Source organism: Alligator mississippiensis, chromosome 5 (assembly GCF_030867095.1).
Source record: "Alligator mississippiensis isolate rAllMis1 chromosome 5, rAllMis1, whole genome shotgun sequence".
NCBI classification, from domain to species: Eukaryota; Metazoa; Chordata; order Crocodylia; family Alligatoridae; genus Alligator; species Alligator mississippiensis.
In genome coordinates, this window is record NC_081828.1 from 179,962,674 (window position 1) to 179,988,617 (window position 25,944).

The 25,944-nt window shown below is 43.7% G+C and overlaps 1 protein-coding gene across 3 annotated transcripts in view; it reads right to left on the reverse strand.

Annotated features, from left to right (window-relative positions):
- The window catches only part of FAM171A1 (family with sequence similarity 171 member A1), a 130,301-nt gene extending 104,979 nt beyond the window's left edge, over positions 1 to 25,322 (reverse strand). For 2 of the 3 annotated variants that reach the window (XM_019498014.2, XM_019498013.2), the window contains exon 1: positions 24,925 to 25,322. In XM_019498014.2, coding sequence (XP_019353559.1) covers positions 24,925 to 25,018 — 94 coding nt within the window. In that variant the 5' untranslated portion in view covers positions 25,019 to 25,322. Of the gene's footprint in view, positions 1 to 24,512; positions 24,547 to 24,924 lie in introns of those variants that run through there. The other variant, XM_059729044.1, reaches the window with a different exon arrangement.
- Between the last annotated feature and the right edge of the window lie 622 nt (positions 25,323 to 25,944).

A 25,944-nucleotide genomic window follows, 5' to 3' on the forward strand; every position in this document is an offset into this window, starting at 1 on the left:
CATGGCACTTTGGTGCTTTTAATTAGTGCGGCTCACTAATTAAAGCGTCTCCCCTGCCACCTGGCGCGCATCTATAAACTCCCTATAGGTCTACTACAAGGCAGAGTCCAGTGCCCTTCAACAGGAAATAAGCGTGAAGAAAACTGGATCAACTCATTGATGCTTGCTCATGATTTTGAGATGGGTTTTAGTCACAGACATGTAGAGCTATCTTAAGCCAGATAGGTACAGTCCACCTGATAGATCCCCAGAATTCAGTCACTGCTTTTACTGGAGACATCAAAATCAGGAAATGATATAGAACCACTAGAATGTGCCTTCTGGCAGTTTCTTTTACAGTAGCAGCAAATATTACTTCACAGTTCCAGGACTGCTGAACTATGTATATGTGTTGAACTTGAAGCAATAATCCTATAAGTTACATTATCTTTTGCTGGGTTCTCACTATACTGCATTTTACTATTTCGTTTCTACTGTATATAATTAAAGTTATTCACCTGATTATTTCCAACAGTGACATTCCCTAGGGCCTTCCCTACTCTTTTAGACATTAATGTATTTATAACATTTATAAAGATATTCACTTTCTGTGAACTGTATATCAGTAATGCGTCACAGTGGCTTGGCTTTAACATGAAAATAGGTTCTCTCTGAACAGATGCATTTTTAAAAAACATGTGGGCAAGAATGGAAAATAAAACCTGCCATATCAGATCAGACCAGTAGTTCATTTCCTATGGAATTCTGCCGTTGGCAACAGCTTCAACCTGAGATTAAGGGGAAGTGACAAAAAAGCCTAACTAAAGGAATCATTTGCACAGAATGTATGTATGCTGGAAAAGGGAGAAGGAAAGGAAGAATAATACTTCTTACATAAAAGCCCCTTATGACAAGGGTTTAGGTACCCCAAAGCCTAGTTTTGCAGTCCATGAAAATCAAAAAAATAAGAAAAATGCCCAAAATAGTCTCTTAAATACTCGGTAGTAAAAAGAGAATTTAGACATGGAACAAATAACTATCTGCAGACTCACTGGTTTCATAGCATGACAAATGAACCTCTGAAGATATCAAGAACTCATATTTGATAAAGAAATTTTAGAGACTGAATTTGTGGAAAAATTCACCGCACGAGATACAAGTTTTCTGGGGATGTCACTCCTAAAAGTGGTTGCACCAATTCTCACAACACAGGATTTTTTATATATTCTTTTCTCTTACTCAATTTTATGTATCATAGTGATAACATTCAGAAGGTGGCCTGATGGCAATAATGTTTTTAGACAGTATGTTCTCTGAAAAACAAACAGAAAACTTCTAAATTCTCCCTACTCAGCTCCTAGCAGGGTATAACATAGATCACTGCACTGGACACTCAGACACCCCAACTTATCCTCCTTCTAAGCCACCAGCCCCTGCCCCCCCACTCCACTACACCACTCAGATACCTGAAAGTGCAGGCGCCCTCAGCACTGCTGGGCTACACTGCCCCACACCCTGGGGCACAGACAGGACAGGAAGTAGAAGCTGGAGGGAGAAGACTGGAGCCCCCAGCTGCTACAGCAGCAGAAGCAACGTGGGATGGTGGGGTGGAAGGACAAGGAGGAGGAGGAAGAGTGGAGCTGTGGCTGGCCAGGAACCTGGGGGTGGGGTCACAATTTAATCCTGGGGGTGGGGAGGGGCACATGCAGCCCGCCAGTTGACAGCCCTGAACTAAATAATTCATTTCACTGTATTCCACCCACCACTAGTTTTGCCTTTCTATTCAAAGTCCTAGGGTTAAGAGAGATTGTCAGCTTAGCCCCAAATGCTGATTCAGGTGACAATCTCTTAACCCTGCACACAGCAAGCATCAGTTACATCAGAATCTTGAGAGAAAGGCCTGTGTTAATACATTACAACAGGGTTGTCCAACTTCCAAGCAGCTGGGAGCTGTGGCCTGCACCAAGGTTAGGCACAGCTTCTCTACACTGCAGACACCATGGAACCTCCCATGCTTGCACTGCATACCCATGACCCTCCTCCCACTGCTGCACTATGTGGCTGTAACCCCTCCCTCACCACTACAATGCATGCCCTAGCCCCATGGCACTGCATCACTGCATGCCTACAACCCCCTCCAGTGCATTATGCACGTGCCACTCTGCTGCATTACATACCTACAACCCTGCCCTGGCCTGCCTCGCCCGCACCTCCCCCCCACCCAAGGATCACTCTCAGCTCCCCATGCTGCTCTACCCTTTGGGACAGGGATAGGAAGCAGATGCTGGAGGAAGGCAAGGGAGCCCAGAGTCTGACTGCTGTTCCAGCCAGAGCAATGGGGGTGGGGGATAGCAGGACTCCAGGAGCTGCAATTCAACGCATGCAGTCTGTGAGCCACCAGTCAGACAACCCTGCAATACACTGAATGGCCCAAATCCACTTCTACCAGGGCCAACTGTAAAAACATTAAAAGTTTTAATAACTTAAGAGTAAGTCATAAAATGTTCCCTGAACAGAATCATCTTCCCCATTTTCCCTTCCTTTCCAGGAGAAATAGAAGGTTAAAAAAATTTACATATTCCCATACTGAAACACCAGATCAGTTTTGGCAGAAAAATACACAGAAGAATTTCAAGACAAATGGAAGCAAGTAATATTTATGAAAATAGATATTAAGCCCCATAAAAATAAAACTGTTTAGCAATCCTGACCAATATAGTAATTCCTTCAGATTTGCAGGACAGTGCATCATGAAATTATCTCCTTCAAGACCGTTAATATACACATTACGCAAATTAGGTGGATGGTACTGGATGGACTGATTCTGTTAATTTTAAGGCTGTTGGATTTCTTTTACATCTGCCACCAGTGAGGATTCCATTTCTGGGAACACATATAGCTCTGATAACAAGCTCTGACAACAAACTTTGATCAGACCACTTTAGCTCTGCCACTGACAAATTTCTTTTTGATAAACAATAAAAAAGATATTCTGGAAGCAAGGCAAGGAAAATGAAGAAATCACAGGATGTGAAGTTTTGAGAAGGCTTTTAAGAAACGTCTCTTAACACTGATGAAATGGGAGGTGAGCCAAAGCTAAGCAAAATTCTAGATCAGCCACTTGAAGAGGAGCCTGAAGAAAAACAAAGCTAATAGTTTTTAAAACTAAAGATAGGAGAAAAAATATTTATTACACGCATGACTTAGGAAACTTAGGAAATCCTCAAAGGGAACTTACAAAACACCTTTTGTAGATGAGCCTATGAACTTCACTTCATAAATTTACTGGATACAAAAAATCATGGACTCAATATTAGGGTTACCATACATCCGGGTTTTCCCAGACACGTCCTATTTTTTGGCCCTCTGTCCTCATGTCGGGGGGAGGGGGGTTTGAAATGGGAACAAATGTCCAAGTTTTTGCTTTGCCTCTGCTTTCCCAGGCTGGCTGCTTGGGGCTGGGAGCAGAGGGCAAGGTGATTGGCTGTCATCAGGGGTCACGTGGTCTGTGCGTGGGCCCAGCAAACTGCTCACAGGTAAGAGAGACAGTTTGTGTGTGCATGTGTGTGTGTGTGTGTGTGTATGCACATGTGCACTGCATGGACAGCAGGACTGGGGGGGGGTAGGGGCTGCGGGGCACCAGCAGTGCTGGGGGGGCAAGGGGCTGCGGGTTAGGAGTGAGGGGCACTGGCAGGGCTGGGGGTCAGGAGTGCAGGGCGGGCACTGGCAGGGCTGGGGGGGGTGGAGGGCAGAGGCAGAGCACGGGCATAACCCCCTCCACTTACGGGTGTTGTCTTTTTTGGTACTGGAAATATGGTAACCCTATAATAGACATTGGATTTATGACACATTACAACCTGCCTGACATCTGATTCACCAGGTACCTGCCAGACCTGACCTCTTACATTCTTCTTTTCCCCTTCCTTTTCTCCTCTCCTCATCACTATTTTGTCTTGCTAATTTTCAGCTATTTCCTTTTTTCACAGACAGCCTCTTTTTTACCTTGTATTACTATCACTGAAGCATCTCCCCATGGGCCTTCCCCCCGCCCCCCTTTCCCTGCTTTACCTTTTGCGTTTCTAATGTCTATCTATTTCCATCTCACTGACATATCCTGCCACACTTTTAGCTTCTCTCATTCCTTGGAGTCTCATAACAGCACAGACTCCCTATGCCTGAAGAAGGGTGATTGCACCTGAAAGCTTGCTAAGAACTTTTTTCCAACTACTCAGTTGGTCTAATAAAAGCTATCACATCTACTCAAAAAACCTTGCCTGCCTATGTCCTTAGACCGACATGGCTACAACCAAAAACCCAGTGACTTAAGAAACTTCTTTTTTGAGACATATAGAATTAAAAGCTTTTCAGTTAGCGACCTTTAGTGCCATGCTGTAATATTTTGTTACTAGAAGTTAAGAGTCCAACTGATTTTTTAAATATGTATATATTATGAAATACCAATGCAATCTATCACATAAAGTAGTTAATTTCAGCAATTGATCTAACACATCCTATTTGTCCTTGAATGGAATTAACTCTGTAAACTAGAGTTATGTCACTGAAAAAGCTTGCAGCTGAACAAGTTTGTCTACAGTTCTTCAGCTAGACAGGAAAAAAGAAGTTGGGGAGGGGGTGATAAAGTTAAAAAAATATTACCCCTACATTGATACTCAAGAGATTATAGAAGACCTGAATCACACAACAGGGACCAAATGTGAATTCTTATGGAAAGTTTTTTAGGTGATGCCAGCTGTAAAATCATGAACAACAGAAATAGCTAACGCATCCACTTGTGGCTTGGAGTGCCAAATGTTCAGATATGCAATTGCATCGCTTTTGATATAAAGTAAATAATATATATTGCACGATAAGTAGGAGAAACAAAAATGTATCAAATGTAGGTGGAGGCATGGACTAAGTGCTGCAACTGCAGCAATATAAATGTTGGAACCTGTCAGTTACACGCACCAGAACTGGAATTAGCGTATGGAAGTAGTAGTAACTTGGCTATATTTTCTGAAACTCTTGCCTCAAACTAGATGTTGTAAGGATGATGCATGACAAACAAGTTCTCTAACAGGAATCTTGTTACAAAAACTTGTATTATAAATCAGACTACACAAATGAAGAAGTGGCGAGTGCGATGTTAAAGAAATAAGACTGAGCAAGAGCCATATTTGGCATGCATCCCAGTGGGGTTGGGGTTTTTTTTAGTCAAATCTACGCTATCAAGCAAACACTGCAATGACCCAAATGATCATATTTCTGTTGCTTAAGATTTACTTAAATATCAACTGGATCCTGTTTTTAATGTTTTCCGTCTCAACAGTTGTGTAGTGTAGCTCTGTACCATTTGAAGACTGCTGTATGTCGGTGGTAGATGGAAGTGACCTGTGTGTATAGTCTTAACTTTGTAAAGACCTTTCGGATGAAAGGAATTATAACAATTTTAAATTTGGTGACCCTTCTTAAAAAGGGTTTATGCCGGATACCAACTTGGTAGTTTTAAACTAACATGTTAACTCCATAGGTTACAGGCAAGTACTTGTGGATCCCGATTTCCTAGGTTAGCTGCTACTGTAAAGAAACATAGCATTTTTTATAGAAACTAGAGGAATGTTTTTAAACATGTGGAACAGCCCTTCAGTAGGAATACTGGAAACAAAATAACAAACCCTAACTAAACATGAAGGGAAAAAGTATGATCCACTTACAAAAGTGACATAATAGCTGCCTGTAATAGCAAGGGAGTGACTCATCTTTATGATGCTCAAGGAAGTCTCTTCCAGTTCTATAATCAAATGATTTTACCGTGAGTTTCTTCAGCCCCAAATTACAAAAAAAAGCAAAGCAAAACAAACGAACAAACAAAAATCCCATATAGATCTGGTCTACAGGACTGGGGTTTTGGCACTCACTTATAGTGAACGCAGCAACAAACATCCAGCCTGCTGCTACAAAGTTCTGTTTTCCATGCCTGACTCCATACACTGACAATACATTTCTAAAAAGCAGGTCTACATAGGTCCCTCCTGATATTTCTTCCATAACATATTCATAGTTAAGGCAAAAACCACTTGGTATGACCTCCTGATTTACACCAGAGAATTTTACCTACTTCACATTTCTTTTCTGTCCACACGTTCCAAGTGCAGCTATAAATATTGAGCTGTTCACTCAGAGAATGTGTGACCACAATTATGCACAGAGTAAAGGAAAAATAAAAAAGGGCTTGCTTTAAATCCAACTTGCAAATATTTGCTTTCCAAGTTGTACAGTTAACAATCATCTTGCTCCAGCTCCAACAGGAAGAATAGGAAGCAGCCTGCATGATTAAACCACAGAACTAGAAAAAAAAAATTCCAAAAAATCAAATTCAGGCTATTACTAGTACCTATAATAACTTTCAGCATGTCAAATAAATACACATTACTAGCAAGGAAAACTGAAATTTGTTATGCATAGAAATTTGAGACTATTTATAGTGTTCTGAGGACTAGAACTGACCCCCAAAGAATTAATTCTTAAAAACAAACAAACAACAACAACAAAAATCCCAAAAATGAACTTCAACAGTCACAAACTGCAAAAGCTTTTGCATGTGTTCTACATATATAGTTCTTGGAATTAAATTATCATCTTTTTATTAAAAAGAGCTATTTATGTTCATGGTAGACGTAAGAGGATAGACACTGGCAGTTAGACTATCACTATTTCTATGATCCCTTGCCTCTTCATATTTGACTTTTTTAAATCCTTTAATGATGAAGTCTAAACTATTAGGACAAAATTATGGCCAAAATTGTTCTTTATTTATAACATGAGAAAAGACACAAGACTTGAAGTTAAAGCTGGTTTGGCACCTGCTTGCTTTCAAACAGCTTTGGTTTTGTAATTTTGTAGTTCTATATCCTAATAATTTTCTTTTGCACGCAAGCAGAAGAAAGTCATAGTGGGCACATCTACATGTTCATTAATGTGCTACAGGTAATGGGGTCATTGGTTGTAGCTGTGTTGGTCTAAGGACATAGGCAGACAAGGTTTTGTCCCCACAGCATTCAGCAGGTGTGGAACAATTGTATAGCAGTCACTATTACTGTTGAGCGTTGACAAAAGATTATTTTTTCATTCTTCTTCAGTAAACCCATGAAGAGCCCAATTTGTATCTCTTTATATGACCTGGGGACTAGCACACATGCCTGGACTCAAATTCCTTTTAAAATAAATTGACATTGTAATAAGTGTGAAAAGCAAAAAAGAAAAAGACAATTAACTTACCTGCTACTTTGTGTACTCATTCTCCCCACACCAATCTAGGACGGACAAGATACAGTTCATGTTCTTCCTGACAGACAACAACCAGCAAGCACCCTTTCCAACACCTGGGTCAAAGCTTTGGGATTCTGAGTGTACAGAAAGCCAACACCACAGTGGTCTGTAGCCATAGGCTATCAGCAGGCAAATGGCAGTTGTCAAGTTGACTAAGCATCTATTAAATGAGTCAGTCTTTTCTAGACCTTTCAGTTCTATATATAAAATAACTATGATTTTTTATTTTTAGATGCTTCTCTGTATAATAAATAATGCTATCTAGATGCTTTATTTCACTTACTAGCTATATATGGTTGGCATCTTCCTCAAGGAATCTGCAATCATCCAAATCCTCCCTAACCATTTTTGCAAGGGTTTGAGAACCAAGAAAGAAAATAACAACAAAGAGAAAATCTAACTGGCAAGATGTGGACAGAGGTAGTAATATACATAGCAGAAGCTGCAACAGCTATAGGGCTGCCAGAGAGAGAGAACTAGCTATTAGGGGCAGCTTACCACACATGCAGACCAAGCAAATGCCTGGGCAACAAATTGCTCACTTCAAGAAAGCACATATTCTGTAATTTTATCCAAGATAACATAGTACAGAGCCTGAACTGTCAGCAGAAGGCAAGTTAAAGAGATTCTGATGCTTCATGAATGCCTTCAGAAGAATCATCAGTAAAACTAGGAGAATCCTAGCATCAAAATATTACCTCCTGAAAGGTGTCCCTGACCCCTTGCAAAGCTCTGAGGACAAGAGCATTCAGACTCTGATAAACCCGACTGACACATGAACCTCACTACAACAGAAACTTTTTTTTTGTGAAAGAAAAATCACGAGAGACAGAAAACTTAGCAATGGCAGAAATTTGAGAGATGCAATTTGGGGATTTTGTAATCTTGTGCAAGACAAACCAACCATGACACAAGAGGCCACAGCAGCAGGATCCTAGGGGTCAACCAAACTCAGGAATTGGTGGCTGATGCTGTAGGACGGTAGAGAAGATGAACAACAGCCCATCTGTTCTACATTGGTGTACCAAGAGTGCAGAAACACCAGAGACTCTATTCTATCTCCTACACTAACCCTGAACAGGAGCAGCATGCTGTGCAGAAACATATTGATTTCCAATAGCTCTAGTTGCAGCGTCAGATATTATTCAGTGTGAGTAAGTGATAAAATAGGTCCCTAAAGTTGCATTCTCTTATTACAAGGGATTGGGGCTTTAGTCAAGTGTCTCATCTTACATTTATGTAATATCTCAGGAATACAGAATTTCATTTTTTGTTCATAATGCACTGGATTACCTGACCTTTAAGTAAGCAACACTGAGCTCCAAACAGGAAACAGAAATAAATGGAATTCAGCGGCACTACACAAACATACTTACTTTAAAATAGTTTAGTGTCATTTCATTTGCTCCCAAATCTATCCTGTTGATTTTAATACATTTATAATAATATACAGAAAGTCAGTTTCTCTAACCTTAAAACACGGAAAATTATAGATTTTTATGAACTGCCAAAAGCATCAATACAGATTGAAAATCTGCTTCCTGTTCACTGATTCAAGTTGGCAGATAACACTTGTACCTAACACCTGCATATGGATAAAACAATTTTTAGGTTGCCTAGTGAGAATAGTTGGTGTAAAAGATTAAAACTAAATTCATATAAATGTCCAGCTCTCTCAGAAACCTAATAATTGTATGCAAATATCATGTAGACTGCATAACAAGTAACCAGAGATACTTACTGGCTGTAAATGAATATTTAAATAATAGAACTAAGAAATATGAACACACAATTCATTCATATGCCTTGTAAACTGCAGCAAGTATTTAATTAAAAAAATATTACCATGGGTAGGAAAACAATTCAAAAGAAAAGGGAAAAGTATTATATTTCCAAGCCAGCATGTTTTTGACAAAGCAGCTGGTCAGCAAAACTTAGTGTTATTAGAATTGCTGAATAAACATGAGGATAGAATTTGACCCAAGTATCCTGGATTAAAAAAAGGAATGTAATGGCATAATTGCCACGATCACCTAGAAAATATAATCCATTTATGTTATACACATACCACAGAAGCATATCCTCGAAGAATCTGCAAAAATTAAAACAAATGGTGGAAAACACATCACAGCAGAACATTGCAACAGCAGCTCGACACATTCCAAATAGTTCCACAAATCAAGCACAAGTACACATGCAAGTCTCAGAACTATGGGTTTATCCTTCAGTTTGCTACTGAAGGTAGCAAACAGCAGGGTAGATTTGGGTGAATGCTCGTTCTCTTATTTTCTCAAAACCGAGCAGGAAAGTTAATCCTAATGCCTCACTGCTTTGTCTCAGGAGTTTGATTATTAACTCCAAATGAAGTCAGATTTGGGGTGGGGAGGGCAAGGTAGTGTCCTGTTTATGGTTCTTTCCTATTCCAGTAAGCCTTTCTACAGGCACCTTCATGTCTGGACACTTCATGCAAAGGATTAGGATTTATAGGAGATGTTTTTAATTAGCATTCAAACAGGAGTCTTAAGTGTACCATGAGGCAAGACTGCAGATAATATGCTATCTCTGTTTGGCAGACAGGCTTATATTTGTGCAATGTGTGGCTACTCCATGCAGTCCTATGAAAAACTTTGTGCCCTGGAACAAATGGTCTAAAACCAATTTTTTCTCCAGTGGTACAGACGGCATTGCATATGAATTCAGATAACTCCACTGGTAGCCGTTTTAAAAGTTAGCATTTCTCACTTCTGCTTTAGACTGCTATCTGAAACAGAACAGTGATTTCCTATGTTGTAACTGTTTGGCAACTGTTGACTCTTTAAATGGCAACCTGGTACATCATTTAAAGTAGTGATGTTATCCTGACACCACAGAAGTCAGGAAATTAGCTCATAATGTTCACAGTAATATCCAGCTTTCAAATATGTATAATATATACACAACTATTTTTGAAAAACATGTTCTCCCCTTACATGGGTGGATCTCAGATTTTGAAAAAGGGGGTGCAGATTATGAAGTACATTATCCCATGCAACAAAACACACATTTTTAACCAGTTAAAGAGAAACTAGAAGCTTTACCAATATGCTACAGGCCTACCACTATATTATTCAGCTTAAGATCAAAGCAAAAACACATATCACCTTATTAGAATGTTCACTAAGTTGCTACATTATATATTACGTTTAAAAACTACAGCTAACTAGGCAAAAATAGTCAAAAGATATTTGTTCTGTAGTTATTATAGTTAAATGTACAGGTCTTACTCAGATTTATAAAACTAAGTCTAGTCTTCTCGAGCTTCTTGACAGTGCCACCAATACTCCACTCAGTTATTTCTACGCAGGAGTTAGTATTTCCACACCTGAGTTAAAATGTTCAGCTTCAACCAAAAAACAGTCTGCAAAGCTGTGAAATAGAAGACATTACCAGGAATTGCTGAGAGAGCGCAAAATTGCAGAAGAATGGATAGGTTGAAGAGTGGACCATTTAATGACCATCTCTCCTTGTCAACAGTTTTGCACCTATGGAATGAAGAAAGATTAACAGGGACCAAGTAGATTATGACAAACCATGAATTAATTGACTCCTTCAGGGCTGCCTGAATATAAATGCCACTGCTCCTCCAAGGCAGTTGGTTTTAATGGTTTGGGCAGAGCAGGAATCAAGGGGGGGGGGGGGGGGCGTGCATCACTGCACCCCACCTAGATCTACTCTGTCTCCTTGCCCTTAACCTAGATTCAGATAAAGTCAAAACTGTAAATCGCTGCCTGGTTACTTATTTCAGAAGGGAAGAACGCAGCTTCTTAACACTTGTGCTTGGAACCTACTCAAATTTCATTTCCTTCAAAGGAAAATGGAGAGAGACTTCCATGTCAACATGCAATTTTTATGCTAGCTACTTTTTATTTAAATTACATATATAAATCCATGAGCCAACTTGTTACCCACCTTGGTGAGGTGGCAAAGTGAAAGGGTTTCTGTTTCCACAAAACAAACTACTGTTCAGAGACAGTATAAGGGCTTCAGACTCCAGTCTCAATACCATATAGGCACATTATTAGGGTAAAACAATTGCCTGCTATCTAGGCAGGTTGAAAATAAGACTAGATTGCCTACCAGCTGAACATTCTGGCTGCAGCCCTATGTCCAGCCCTTTGCCCATATGGAAAAAAGGGACCATTAGAAGAGCCATAACAGTAAATTCAAGAATAGATTGCAAGAAGCTGACACTGAACTCAAGCACTGATTTTCAAATAAAAATGGCAGAGAGGAAAGATGGTCTTTCAGTTAATGAGGTGGATTGATGTTCTGAATGCAGTTCCCAAGCCTTCCACAGCCTGGCCACACAACTTTCTGAGTGCCTTATGGCACCTATACACATAGGACCTTTGCTTTGACATATGCTAATTAAAACGCATCGGAGCAGACTCAATTAAATCAAGTCTGCTGGAGCGTGCTAAGTAGTGCATGTCGAATGAGCTTTAGTTGAAGTGCCCCTACCACCGTTTTGAAGCGCGGGACACTGAATACGTGATGCTGCAGGTGCTTTGGTTAGAGCAGCTCTCAGGTATGTACAGTCTAGCAGATGACATGCAAGCACAATGAGGCCTTGCCCTTAGCCAGTGATTTTAGGTACAACTACAGCAAAAACAACTCTGAATCTGGGATAACAGAAGAGCAGGAATGGCTTCTTTTAGTGAACACGTACGTTTCCAGAAAGAAGCGTGTTTTCTTTGTATTTTTACTGCCCTGCATTAGATTACCACCACATGCCAGAAGACATGCAAGGATCAGACCCTCCATAACCCTCACATATAGATATCTGACGTGTCTTAATAGCAGTAAGATTTTACTATAACCAACTCATAATGAATCGAGTAGATTCACAATAGCAAGAGAACTAGCAGCACTAAAGAAAGACGAGCATCATAAACGCTTAAGGTTCCCTACAATTTGATCAGGGCCCAGTGGGTATTTTCTATTCTTATGAATTTCCTGTTCACCCCAACCACCCCTTATTATAATATACCTTGGAAACATATTTTGTCTTCCAAATTCCCCACCCCCTCTCGTGAAGCATGCATGACACATAACCTGCAGAAGAACCCTGAGAAACACTAAAATACTAAACAAGCAACGGACCTGAGGTTGGTACTTTCCACTAAAACATGAGAGCAGGGTACTAGTCATTCATTCAGAGCAACCAACACAGGTGATAGTCCTAATCATTGCACTGAGACACAGGATTTACTTGTTTATCTCACTAGGTACAACAAAGGTTCCCCACTGCCCACCACAGCTCCTGAAGGGCCTGTGTTACCACAGCATATCCAGTTTGCACTTTCTCCAACCACTCATACACACACCCTGTGTCCCCATCCCTCCACAGAGGAATTTCTGAAGGTGTAGAATAGCTTGTTCACTCACTTATAAAGTAACTTACTCCTAAACATATTGAGTAATTTCTCAGGGCCTGCTGCTGCTATGCTGCTTCCTAAAACAGTCCCTAATCCAGTCCAGGAAAGGCACTAGGCAGAGAGACCGTGGGGAGATACTCTCCCAACCCTTTCTCTCTTGGTAGATTCCAAACAAATGAAACAAAAAAACATCCTGCCAAGTCAGTCCTATGGCTACTGTGACTGTTGGGGTACCTTAGATGCTGTAACAACCCTCCTCTCCCACTCCACCCTGTGCTTGGCTAGCTTTGTGCACTCTATCAGCTGAAGCCCCGTTCAGTCGTTAGTATTGGTTCCCCAGCTCTTCTTCGTCTACCTCTTTTCCTCTTTCCCTCCAATGCGCCCTGTATTATAGTGTTGGCAAGGGCATCTGACCTTCTCGTGATGTGTCCAAACCATTGCAGCTTCCTGTACAGAAGTAATATAGTATAGGATGTTTATAGTATATGCCCTCTTTCTTATGCCATGTGGTATTCATAGATGCTAGGGTCAGAAGGGACCTCAATAGATCATCGAGTCCAACCCCCTGCATAGGCAGGACAGAGTGCTGGGTCTAGATGACCCCAGCTAGATGCCTATCTAACCTCCTCTTGAAGACCCCCCAGGGTAGGGGAGAGCACCACCTCCCTTGGGAGCCTATTCCAGACCTTGGCCACTCGAACTGTGAAGAAGTTCTTCCTAATGTCCAGTCTAAATCTGCTCTCTGCTAGCTTGTGGCCATTATTTCTTGTAACCCCTGGGGGTGCCTTGGTGAATAAAAACTCACCAATTCCCTTCTGTGCCCCCATGATGAACTTATAGGCAGCCACAAGGTCGCCTCTCAACCTTCTCTTGCGGAGGCTGAAGAGGTACAGGTGCCCCAGTCTCTCTTCATAGGGCTTGGCCTGCAAGCCCTTAACCAGATGAGTGGCCCTTCTCTGGACCCTCTCCAGGTTATCCACATCTCTCTTGAATTGCGGCACCCAAAATTGAACGCAGTATTCCAACTGCGGTCTGACCAGCACCCGATAGAAGGGAAGTATCACCTCCTTGGATCTGTTCATCATGCATCTGCTGATGCATGATAAAGTGCCATTAGCTTTTCTGATGGCTTCGTCACACTGACGACTCTTCGTCACACTGCCACTAGGACTCCAAGATCCCTTTCCGCTTCCGTACCACCAAGCAGGTCATTTCCTAGGCAGTAGGTATGCTGGACATTTTTCCTCCCTAGGTGCAGTACTTTGTATTTCTCCTTGTTGAATTGCATTCTGTTGTTTTCTGCCCATTTGTTCAACCTGTCCAGGTCTGCTTGTAGTTGTTCCCTGCCCTCCAGCGTGTCTACTTCTCCCCACATTTTTGTGTCATCCGCAAACCTGGACAGAGTACACTTCACTCCCTCGTCCAAGTTGCTGATGAAGACATTGAAGAGTATCGGTCCAAGGACCGAGCCCTGCGGGACCCCACTGCCCACACCCTTCCAGGTCGATACCGACCCATCCACTACGACTCTCTAGGTGCGACCCTCTAGCTAATTCGCCACCCACCGGACTGTGTAGTCATCCAAGTCACAGCCTCTTAACTTGTTCACCAGTATGGGGTGGGATACTGTATCGAAGGCTTCCTGAAGTCTAAGTATACGACGTCAACCCCTACTCCTGCGCCCAGGCATTTTGTAACCTGGTCATAAAAAGAGACTAGATTAGTCAAGCATGATCTACCTGCTACAAACCCGTGCTGGTTTCCCCTCAGCATAATTTTTCCTGCCAGGCTCTCGCAAATGTGAGCCTTGATAATTTTTTCAAAGACTTTGCCAAGGATGGAGGTGAGGCTGATTGGCCTATAGTTGCCCGGGTCCTCCTTCCCCCCCTTCTTGAAAATGGGGACCACATTGGCCCTTTTCCAGTCCTCCGGGACCTGGCCCATGCACCACGAGTGTTCAAATATTCCCACCAGTGGCTGCGTAATGACGTCAGCCAGTGCCTTCAGCACCCTCGGATGGAGCTCATCCGGGCCTGCCGACTTAAACGCATCCAGTTCCTCCAAGTGACTCTGCATCACTTCAGTGTCTACGCATGATAGTCTGGCGCCCTGCTGCTGCCTCTCTGCAATCCCAGTGAGAGCCTTGTCTTGCCCCTCACTTAGGAACACTGAGGTAAAGAACTCATTGAGGAGTTCAGCCTTGTCCCCCCTGTCTGTCACCAATTGCTTCTGCCCATTTAGTAGGCGTCCTATTCCACCCTGGGCCTTCCTTTTACTCCCTATATATCTAAAAAACAAATTCTTGTTATCCTTAACTTGGATATTGTTAGGATGCAAAATTGTTTTCATTACAGTGCTAACTACACACCATCCTTCATGAGTAAAATAAGTAGGCAAATGCCTTACTCGAGAGAGAGATTCTGAAAACAAGTAAAGAGCAACACATGGATGTAATTGAGAACACGGAACATCATGCAGCAGGTGGCTTTACAGACATGACTTTTTAATGGAAAAAAAAAACACTTTGAAAAACTAGACATATTTACAATAATTTTGAATTGCCATCTTCTTCCTTCAGTGATGGATATTTTAATGTTTTAATATTCCAAAGTCTGTTCCAAATCTGACTCAGCCAATAGCTTGGAATACATCCCATTGAAGCTTTAGTTCTTAAAGTCATGGGCAATTTGAAGACAAGTGTATTTAAAATATCCTTTGTATTTTGATCCCTAGCAAAAGCATTTACATCAAGTCAACTTACTTCCTGCCTAGAGTAGGTAGATCACATTGCTTCATGATGGCACTCATCAATATTAACACAAATAGCTTTTTTAAGAAGTGTAACATTGTCCAGGTCAGTGTGCCACCCAGCATGTTTCAGAACTTGCCAGAAGCACTCCTTAAAGCAAAGCAAGAAGAGCAGCTTCCAACACCAGTAGAGTGCTCATGTCATGTTTACCCCTGAATATAGTGGAAATAATAGAGACTTTTTCCTACTGTTTTGCCGTCTTTATTTTGCATCGTCTGCCTCTCAAGCCTGCAAAACCATTAGCATTGTCCCCAGAGCTCCTGAACCCATTTACTTCCCAACCACTGCCCATCCACCTAAAACAACACTAATGTACCCTTGAAACTTTTTGCTCCTGATAATCAATAGGAGTGCTCAGAACGTTCCTGAAATATAGCAAGACCAACAACCCAAGTAAGGAAGGAGTGGGAGGAAAGGAGGCAACAACAACAAAAAAAAATCTCGCATCATATATGATATTTTAGATAAGCTCAACCCAGTAGTGCAGCAACTACAAAAGTTACTGCACTGTTTTAGCGGACAGATGACCTCGGGAAGCACAGGCTAATTAATCCTGCTAACTCATTTCCAGCTAGTTAATGTATGATTCTGCTGTAATAGTTATTACATGGTCCAGTACAGTCTTCTCCATTTCTTCACAATTGATCTTACTTTAAATATATTTGGAGATTTTGGGTAAGAAGATAACTAGGAAGTTGTTTACCGACCAATTTATAACTAGCTAATTTGAACTGGAGCAATCCTCTAGCATGGCTACAACTATATTTATGTAAGTATAGCTACCAATTTGGTAGTTAGATTGGTGTAAAAACTGCATGGACAAACCTGGACAATTCTACAAACCCTCACTTTGTTTCCAAATCTTTCTTAAATATATTTACTCTGTGGGTGAATTGTTCCAATTTATACATAAGGAACCAACAGTGCCACAGGAAAATGCTGGACTCCTAGTTGAGGCTTTTTGGGATGATGGGGTAACATGGTAGTGTACCAACCCACTAACCTTTACCAGTTGTAAAAAGGATGGACCCTTTTGTGTCATTGTAGGAATTATACAACAACATTAAACATTGCCAACCATTATTCATGTCCGTACATGAATAATGCCACTCCATCTTATAGTAGAGCTTTCACTCTTATACATGCAGATTTTATGCTCATTGACATATGGGTAAAATTAGTAGACATTAATCATGACACACCATCATGTAAAGACTAGAGCAGGGGTCAGCAACCCCCGGCACGCATGTCGAGCATGGCACATGAGGCCATTTTGCTTGGCACACCACCACCAGCCCCGGCTCTGGGTAGCTGCTGCAAACCACAGAGCCTGGGCTGCTCCCAGCAGGCAGTGGCATCAACTCCATGCTGGCAGTGACTGCGTGTGCACCTCGGAGCGGACGGCAGAAGAGCTGCACTGCCTTGGGGCCAGGCCCTATCCCCACTGTCCACTCTGACATACACGGCAGTCACTGCCAGCATGGAGCGGATACCAGACCTGTGGAGCCCGGCACAGCTGCTTGCTGCAGCTTCCCAGAGCCCAGATGGGGCAGAGACCAGGGTTGTGCTGCCTCAGACCCCTCCCCACTGTCCGCTCCAAGGCAAGTGTGCACGTGCCGGTACAGAGCTGATGCCGGAGCCTGGTACAGCTGTTTGCAGCCTGCATGCTGCAGAGGCCCAGAGCCCAGGCTGGCTACAAGCAGCTGTTCTGGGCTCCAGAGCCCAGTCATCAGCTCTGTGCCAGCAGCAAGGGAGAGACCAGAGTTGTACCCGCCCCCAACGTGTGCTCCGAGGCACACATGCAGCTGTTTGCAGACTCCTGGCTGCAGCCAGCCCCAGCTCTGGGTAGCTGCTACCAACTACAGAGCCCGGGCTACTTGCAGCAGGGATTGCAGCTGAGCTGGTCTGATTCCCACCCGCTCCAAGCCCAGCACTGGCCCAGCCCCCCTACTGGGATGAGGCTGGCGCTGCCCCTTGCCAGGAGTGCCACACCTTTGTGGGTTTACCTGTGTGGAGTGGGTAGGTGGCTGGGCTGATGGCCAGACTCTGGGCTGGGGCTTCGCCTGGCCGTGTTGCAGCCTGGGGTCTGGGTCCAGGTCCCCAGGGAAGCACAGGAGCTCCAGCAAGCCCAGGGCATTGTTGGGTCTAACTTTGTCCCGTGGCCCAGCAGCCCAGCTCTGTGTACCCATGCATCTGGTTCTGTATGTTTGTTTGCCTTTGGTTCTGTGTGCATGCATGTGTCCGTTTCTAGATGTGTGTGTGCATGTGTCTGTTCTGGTTCTCCGTGTTTGTGCACATGTGGTTCTGTGTGTGTGTGTGTGGGCCCGATTCTTTCTCGCTCTCTCACTGCAACATGTTTAACAAAAAAAGTACACAAAAGCAACATTTATGATTATTAAATATACCAATATAGAGTGTGTCCTGCAATGTTATTCCCCCCCCCCCCCCCCAATTTTGTTTTTCTGGCATGCCAGCATCCCAGCACCTTCCAAGGTAGACATTGGGTTTTTTCCAGCACCCTGGCCAAAGAACGTTGCCTACCCTTAGACTAGAGGATCCCATGGCCCAGTCTACTTCCATAAGGCATTACTGGCAACCACAGCTGACATAATGTTTAGAAGTAGGAGCTAAAAGGTCTAGGAAACAGACAGCTTAAAAGGTTATTTGTGCCCGGCGTACAGAGAGGCTGCTTCTGTTTAAATATGGCAAAACCCTGATGAAGTTAACTGTGGCAGACAATTTCACAAACTGTACTATACCAAACAAAAAAAGAAAACCTTCCTCCCAGCTGTTTTAAAATTAGATACTTTTCAGGTCAGCTTAAGAAGTGAAATGGACATGTCTGAACCAGAAGCTATGCTGACATTTTATATTCACTGAAAAATGTAGTCTTATTTTTAAATATGTTGGCCATATTTTTTAAATCTTAGACATGACAATGCCAAATATAACTCTGCTTATACATTTTAAATAATAGATTCCATGTCTCTATAAAACAAAAGTATGTTATTAGAAATATATTAAAATACTAACATTTTACCCAACACAGGAAGAGAATGTCTTAGGAACCTGCCAGCTCCAATTTGAGAAAGCAATACAATGAATGCCAATTAATAAAACAAACAAAACAGCTTTTATGCAAAGATTTTAAACTAAATGTGTTCTCAGTGGTGACAGAGATGACAGAACAAGAAGCAATGGTCTCAAGTTGCAGCAAAGGAGGTTTAGGTTAGATACTAGGAAAAATTTTCTTACTAGAAGGGTGGTGAAGCTCTCAAACAAGTTACCTAGAGAGGTAGTGACATCTCCATCCTTGGAGGTTTTTAAGGCCTGTCTCAACAAAGCCCTGGCAAGAACGACCTACCTGGGGGTGGTCCAGCTTCGAGCAGGGGGTTCATAGAGTCACAGAAGTTAGGGGCTGGAAGGGACCTTAGAGATCATCAGGTCCAGCCCCCCTGCTCAAGGAAGGAAAGACTGCTGAGGTCAGATGACTCTAGCGAAGTGCATGTCCAGTCGTCTTCTGAAGATCCCCAGGAAAGGTGACTGTACCACCTCTGGGGGGAATCTATTCCACACTCTAGACACATGAACTGTAAAGAAGTTTTTCCTAATATCTAATCTGAAGCGGTCCTCTATCAGTTTATGACCATTATTCCTAGTCTTCTCCTGGAGTGCCTTGGTGAACAAATATTCTCCTAGCCCCTGAAGTTCTCCCCTTATATATTTAAAGGCTGCCATCGAGTCCCCTCTGAGTCTTCTCTTCTCCAGGCTGAACAGCCCCATGTCCCTCAGCCTCTCCTCATATGGTCTATTTTCCAGGCCTCTATTTATTCGTGTAACCCTCCTTTGGACTTTTTTCAGATTCTCCACATCCCTCTTCAACTGACACACCCAGAACTGGACACAGTATTCCAGGTGTGGCCTCACCAATGCTGAGTAGAGCGGGAGGATGACATCTTTAGTCTTGTTTGTGATGCATCAGTTATTTGCTTTGTTGGCTATAGCATTAAACATGAGCCACCAGTGTATTTTATGGTCGATTGTGACCCCCCTCGGTCTCTTTTGGTCATGGTGCTAGCTAATGTAGCACCACAGAGCCTGTAAGTATGTTGTGGGTTATTTCTCCCCAAATAGAGCACCTTACTGACCTCCCGAGGTCTCTTCAAACCCTAATTTTCTATTATTTTTCTATGAAATTACTGGCCCCCAGGTTTCAAATGCGTGTTCTACATTCAAAAGCTTGTCTAACTATCCCAACTACACAGTTGATTTAATAAAACATATTGCCCCTAAGAAATACTTGCCTCTCTCATGCTTTCGAGACCATCACAGTTACAACATCACTCTTACACTACGTTAAACAGTAGCGTGCATATGGCAGGTACACACAGACAGGGATCATAAACAATTCATTTCATAAAATATTGGCACAGAAAGCAGTTGTCCTAAAAATTCCAAGAAACACACTCTAATTCTTAGGATGTGATAAATATACATTTAATATGCCTACAACTATGAAGACTTGGTGCAGCTTTGACTATGGCAACAGGGCAAAGGAGCCTGAGCCTTTGATGTAGATGTAGCCATGCCTGACGAGAGGGTTTTTCTGTTTTCAGAGTTGGAGCTTTCCTGAATGATGGCAACAGCATCTTCCTGCTGGCAAAGCTCAACCCATGCCAGAGGCTTTGCTATTAAAGCTGACGTAGCTCTTCCAGCCAAACTTGGTAATATAGATGAGGCATTTTCTGGAGCCTTGCAGTCTGTGCTGTAAAGTTTGCTGATGGAACTATGAGCGCATTCACACAGAATTCATGCGACAGCAGAACCTTCCTTTCTGATGGCAGACTTACAACACCTCTGCAGACCAGAACAAAGTCACTGCTGCTGCCCAACAGCAGGAACATGCAGACACTCCCACACCATCACCTAGCTGTAGTTACCCCTTCAGTAGTTGTACCTTTCCTGAATTGCACTTCATGCTTTGCTGGTATAGGGCAGCTCTACTGCAGAAGCTAAGTGTGCAGGTGTTTACGTGCTTTGGCATCCTAGTTCTGGTAGCTGCTTCCCACCACCAGAACTTCTATGCGAGGAGAGAGGAAAGGCAAAGCAATGCCCAATTTCTTGTACACTAGGTGCTTGAGATAAGCACCGGGAGAACCTAGCGTTTATTTTTGATCTGCTAAAATATTAAAATGACATTGTGTCCACATTACCATCTTAGAGAGCACTATTTAAAAAATAAACAATGTAGAACACCACCCGGTTTTTCCTAGAAAATAAGTAGTACAGTAATTCAGGACTCTTATCCTGATGACACATAAGGTCAGGAGTAATTTACAATAGTCCCAAATAAGTAAGGCTTTATTTGAAGGATGTTAGTAATTAGCAACTTGTTGAGAAGATCTGATGCAATGTTGGAGATCAACATCTGCATTGCAAAACAACTTAACAGTCTTAGTTTTACTCCTGACTCCAAGGATAACTATTGACAAGGTTAAAAATGAGAAGTTGGAAAATTTGACACACAAAACACAAGAATTCAGCAGCTCTCCACAGTTTTTACTCTAGTTTCCAGAAGATAAACTTTCATGACATTTCTAGTCCTTCTGGTTGTGAAATTAGCTAACCTGCCAGCTAGAAACAAAACAGCAGCATTAATACCCCCATCTATCTAAAGCAAAACCTAATTAGACTATTTAAATACCAACTTTTACAATTTTACTAAGCAGTTCCAGTTTATCTCATCTAATTTTGTGACTGGGAGGGGGAACATCCAGAAGCTCTTCCTAGTGCCAAGACATTTTTGTAGCTCAGGGGTAGGCAATCCCTGGCACATCCGCCACAGCATGGCACGTGAAGGCATTCTGCTTGGCACACGTGCTTTGGGGCGGATGGTGATGAAGAGGCCAAGGTTGTGCTGTCACAACAAGGATTGGGCCCCCAGTGGCTGCCCCACTGTCCACCCCAGCATGCCAACATCTTACAAGTCAAAGTTGTGGGTGTTTTTGATACTCTGCACAAAAATGTTTCCAACACGTCATAGCTGAAAGCCACTCCAACATGGCTATAGCTTCTGAACAGGTTAACTGTTATAGTCAGCCATTCCAATGAACCATGCACTACTGTCCTAAAAATTAGGGCAAAAAGGCACAGACAGAATCAGATACACACATGGCTCATCGTAAGGTTTTCCAGGAGTTCTCCAGTATGTAATCCTGGAAATGCTACCACAGTTTAAACAATTTCAGAGTCACCCCACATTGAGTGTTATTTATATATAAAGATGTTACTATGATACACAGACAGAAAATAAAAAATTCCTTCACAAATTAAATGGATTTTGCTAAAATTCTCCACAGGTTTATGTTGTCACTTAAGATAACTCTGAAACTAAGTGGCAAGGTGTAAGCAAACAAGCCTCAAAGTTTCAAAATATTGATTCATGTGAACATTTTATTTGTGTTTTATTCAACACCATCTTATTTTGTTTTATTCAACACAATTTCTAATGCAAATACAGCCAATTTTTATAGTTATTTAAAAAAAAATTAAACCTGAAATTAATTCCTCATTTGAAGTAATTGTTCAGTTTTAAGCTGTCTTACATTCTCCAAAATGTACTGTCTACTAATTCTTAAAATTTAATCTTAATGCACAGATGAAGTTTTGATTAAGCCATTAAACATTAACATTCATAGAATAAAAGTGTGCGGCTTTTACTGTATTCTGCAAAAGGTAACAGATTTTAAATAAAAAAATTCTAATCTTTACAGCTCAGCAGCCTATCCTCAGAGGCATAATGTATCCTTCTATTTACATAATAAGCCAGGGAAGTCCTAATGCCACCCTATCTTCTTAAGGAGGGTGCTAAATACAGCGCTTCATTATTGGTACCTTTTATATTCATAGAATTGTGGAATCATTCTGACTGACCAGAATTTGAACTTTGTGACCATTTAACTGTGGGGCTGATGTAGGGAGGAAGAAATGTCAAACCGGGGAAGCTTGCAAGAAAACTAGAGTCTCTCTTCACCCATTTCTTAAGTACCAATTGTAACCCAATGCTTATGCATAATGTTTAACTTCTATGCAGCTGATCTAGGTGGCGATTTCTAACCAAAATCTCATCTAATCCACCACCCCTCAGTGAAGCATAGACAAACAATGTACAGAATATGTGATCTCTAGTTGATGGAATTACTAGTAATTCACCATCATAGTTTTTCCTTGCTGCCCTCCTGAAATCTACATTTACTTTACCAACTTCAATCAGTCTTTGGTCTTCCCATCTCTTACCCTTCCCATAGCTACTGTTGTCTCATCCCAGAGCAGGCTGTTATCACAAGAATATAGCATAGTCACCTGCAAATATTTTCATTCTATCACATCAATGTGCCTCAAATCTGATCTGAAATGCCCACTACAAAGACCAAGGCTGGAAGGTACAGAGAAGGCGGGGGTGGGAGGGGTGGAGATAACTCATCATCCGTAACCATGTAAGCATTCACCCTTGTTCATAAATTCAGCACTAGAAGACCCAATTATTGACAAGTGCAATAGTAGTTTTTGAGATGCAGATACCTGTTGCTTGACTAAGACCACAAACTTATAACACATAAGCTTCCCAAAAGCCTTGTGGGTCACTAGTAACCTCATCTAAACTAGATTCAGTGCAATGGTAAATGAACTTCCACAGGTTTATCCTTTAATGCACATATCTACACTTATTGCGGGAAAAATGAGCAGTAGTTTAAGTGGACTACTGTACAAGGACAACGCTCAATATTCATATAATGAAGGTGAAACTATTTTATTTTCCATTCATCTGTTCTTTTCTCACTCACAATCTAATACAGCAGGAAGTAGCCAAGTAACAAGTCAAAATAAAGGCTGTCAAGTATTGTTACTATAAAATGGCCAACTCCCTGTCTTTAAAACCCTCCCACAATTTAAAAATCAAGTCAGTTTGTAACTCCTTCAGCCACTAGCTTTTCCAGCTGCAGAGTTAAGAAACAGCTGCTTCAAAAGAGTTGACAGTGAAAAGAAAGAGGAAAGAAAAGGACAAAACCACTGTGCTGTCATTTCACAAACACTTGAGTGTTCCATATACATCCAGAAAATATCCTCCATATGACCACATTGGTCATGGGCCAAAATACAATCAAATCCTGTTTTAAAGTGTTACCTTCTAAGGCTGCACATAATTCTATTTTTATTGACACACCTGCGAACAAATTCAATGCAAATCTTGTTTTACGTGCCCCACTCATAGCTTCACAAAATATTTGGCATAGAATAAGAACTAGCAAAAGCCCTGAATAGTAAAGCCCTCTTTTTAAGGTCACTTTTTCTAATATAGATGGTTTTGCTGCAAGATTACCAACACTGTAATTACTTGATACCAAACCATGGGTCTACAGGGTATTTTTTTTCTGTTGGCTGTTGTACACAAACAGCAAAAAACAAGTTTCGTTCAAGCGAATAACCTTTAAAAATAAGTTAAAAAAAGAAAAAAAAGAAAGAAAAATGCTGCTCTGTCACTTAAAGGACATGGGATGGAAAAGAAGCAGGGCAAAGTTATGTTCTTGATGTATCCCGTTCCCACTCACCTAGTTATGGAAGGGTATTGCAAAAACGAAGGCTAAACAAAACTGCTTCATGAAGGCTACACAAAAACCTGAAGGCCAGATGTGGTTTATGGGCCACTAACTGACCATTTTTTTAAGCTCCCAACCCAAGCCATGTGGTAGGTCCTTGTAGCAGGCCAGTGACCACCAGCCAGCTTAGGTTCCTGCTCTTTAATACAAGGGCCAGCTTCTCAAATAAAGCGCTATGGCAAACCCCAATCCTGGAGCTGGGCCCGAGGAGGCTTAGCAAGTGACAGAACTGCAGCCGCACAGAAACCCAGGCTGGAAGCTGGACTAGCGGGCAGGTAGCCGGCTGCCCTCCGCCCACCGTGATCCCCGTGCCCGCCTCACCTGCCCAGCACAGGTGCATCGCGCGGCTCGGGCGCAGGCCCTGGGTGCCACCAGCGGGAAGGGGCTCCGAGGGGGCAGGGAACCAAGAAGTTCAGATGCTGGAATACCACCCCCCCCCCCCCCGCTGAGCCCCGCAGTGACAGCGGGAGAGGAGGCTGGCGCCGGGGGGCAGGCCTTTCCCCGGGGGTTTGGTGCCCCCCGGTTTCTAGCGGGCCTGCAGCACGGGCCAGCGGCGAGGCGCCCGCTGCCAACAAAAGCCGGGGGCGGAGCGCGGGCACCCCACACCCCCCGGGCGGCAGCCCCCAGCGGGGGCGCCCCTGTCCGCGGCCCCGGGGCGCAGCAAAGCCACTCGCTCGACAAAAGCCGGGCGGGGGCAGGGACGGGGAGCCCGGCGCTGCCCACCCGCACCGACCTTGAGCCGCGTCGGGCGCCCGCAGGGTTTTGGTCACCGCCTTCCACACGTTGCAGCCCAGCAGGCAGAGGAGAAGCGCCGCCGCCCGGCTCATGTCCACCCGCTGCCGCCGCCGCCGCGCGGGGGGGAGGCGGGGACGGGAGGGAGGGCCGCCGCCGCCGCCGCTGCCCGGAGGAGAAGCAGGAGGAGGAGGAGAAAGCGCCGCATCAGGGGCTGGCCCGCGCCGCGCCTCCCTCCATGTTGCCTTTCATTGCCGCCGCCTCCCGCTCCTGCGGCCGCCCTGTGGCCCCGCCGCCGCGCCCCGGCCCCGCATCCCGCTGCGGCCCTGCCCCGGCCGGGGGGGTGCGGGGCGGCCGGGGGTCCTTTCTTTCGGACGCGGATCCCGGCGGGGCAGTGCGGCTCCGCCACCCGCTCCTTAACCCCTTCCTGCCCCCGCCCTGCGCGGCGCACGCCCCGGCGCCGGGCTCCATCTGCCGGCCGGCCCCGCACCAGGAGGCGCCCGAGCCGGGCTTCAATCGCCGAGGAGGAAACCCCGGGCGGGGCCGAGGCAAGCCCAGCGCGGCCGCCCCCCGTGTCCCCGGGGCGTCGCCAGACGGGCGCTGCGTGCGGAACGGGGCCTGCCTGACTCCTGGCAGCGGCCCCAGGGGCTGCCCCCACCTCGTGCCGGCTGCCCGGTGCTGACCACGCCACGGGTGGCTCCCTCGGGGCGGCCACAAGCAGATGTTGCCCCGTTGCAGGCAGGAACGAAGTGGGCGGCTCAGACATCCGTGCCGTTTGTCCCAGGGTTCATCCCCAAGAGGTTCACGGGATGAAAAGTGCAAGCGGTTTCTCCCGGGACACTGCGGAGCGCATCTGAAGGGCTGTCCTGGGGTTGCATCCACCAGCAGATGGTTAGAGCCCCCTCAGGAAACCCATCCTAGCTCTGGGCTGCCAGCCAGCCAGCTGGGAGGGTGACCTGTGTCCATGCCAATGTCCAGCACTGTACCTAGACTCCTGGCCACCCCAGGCAAACTTTTAGTA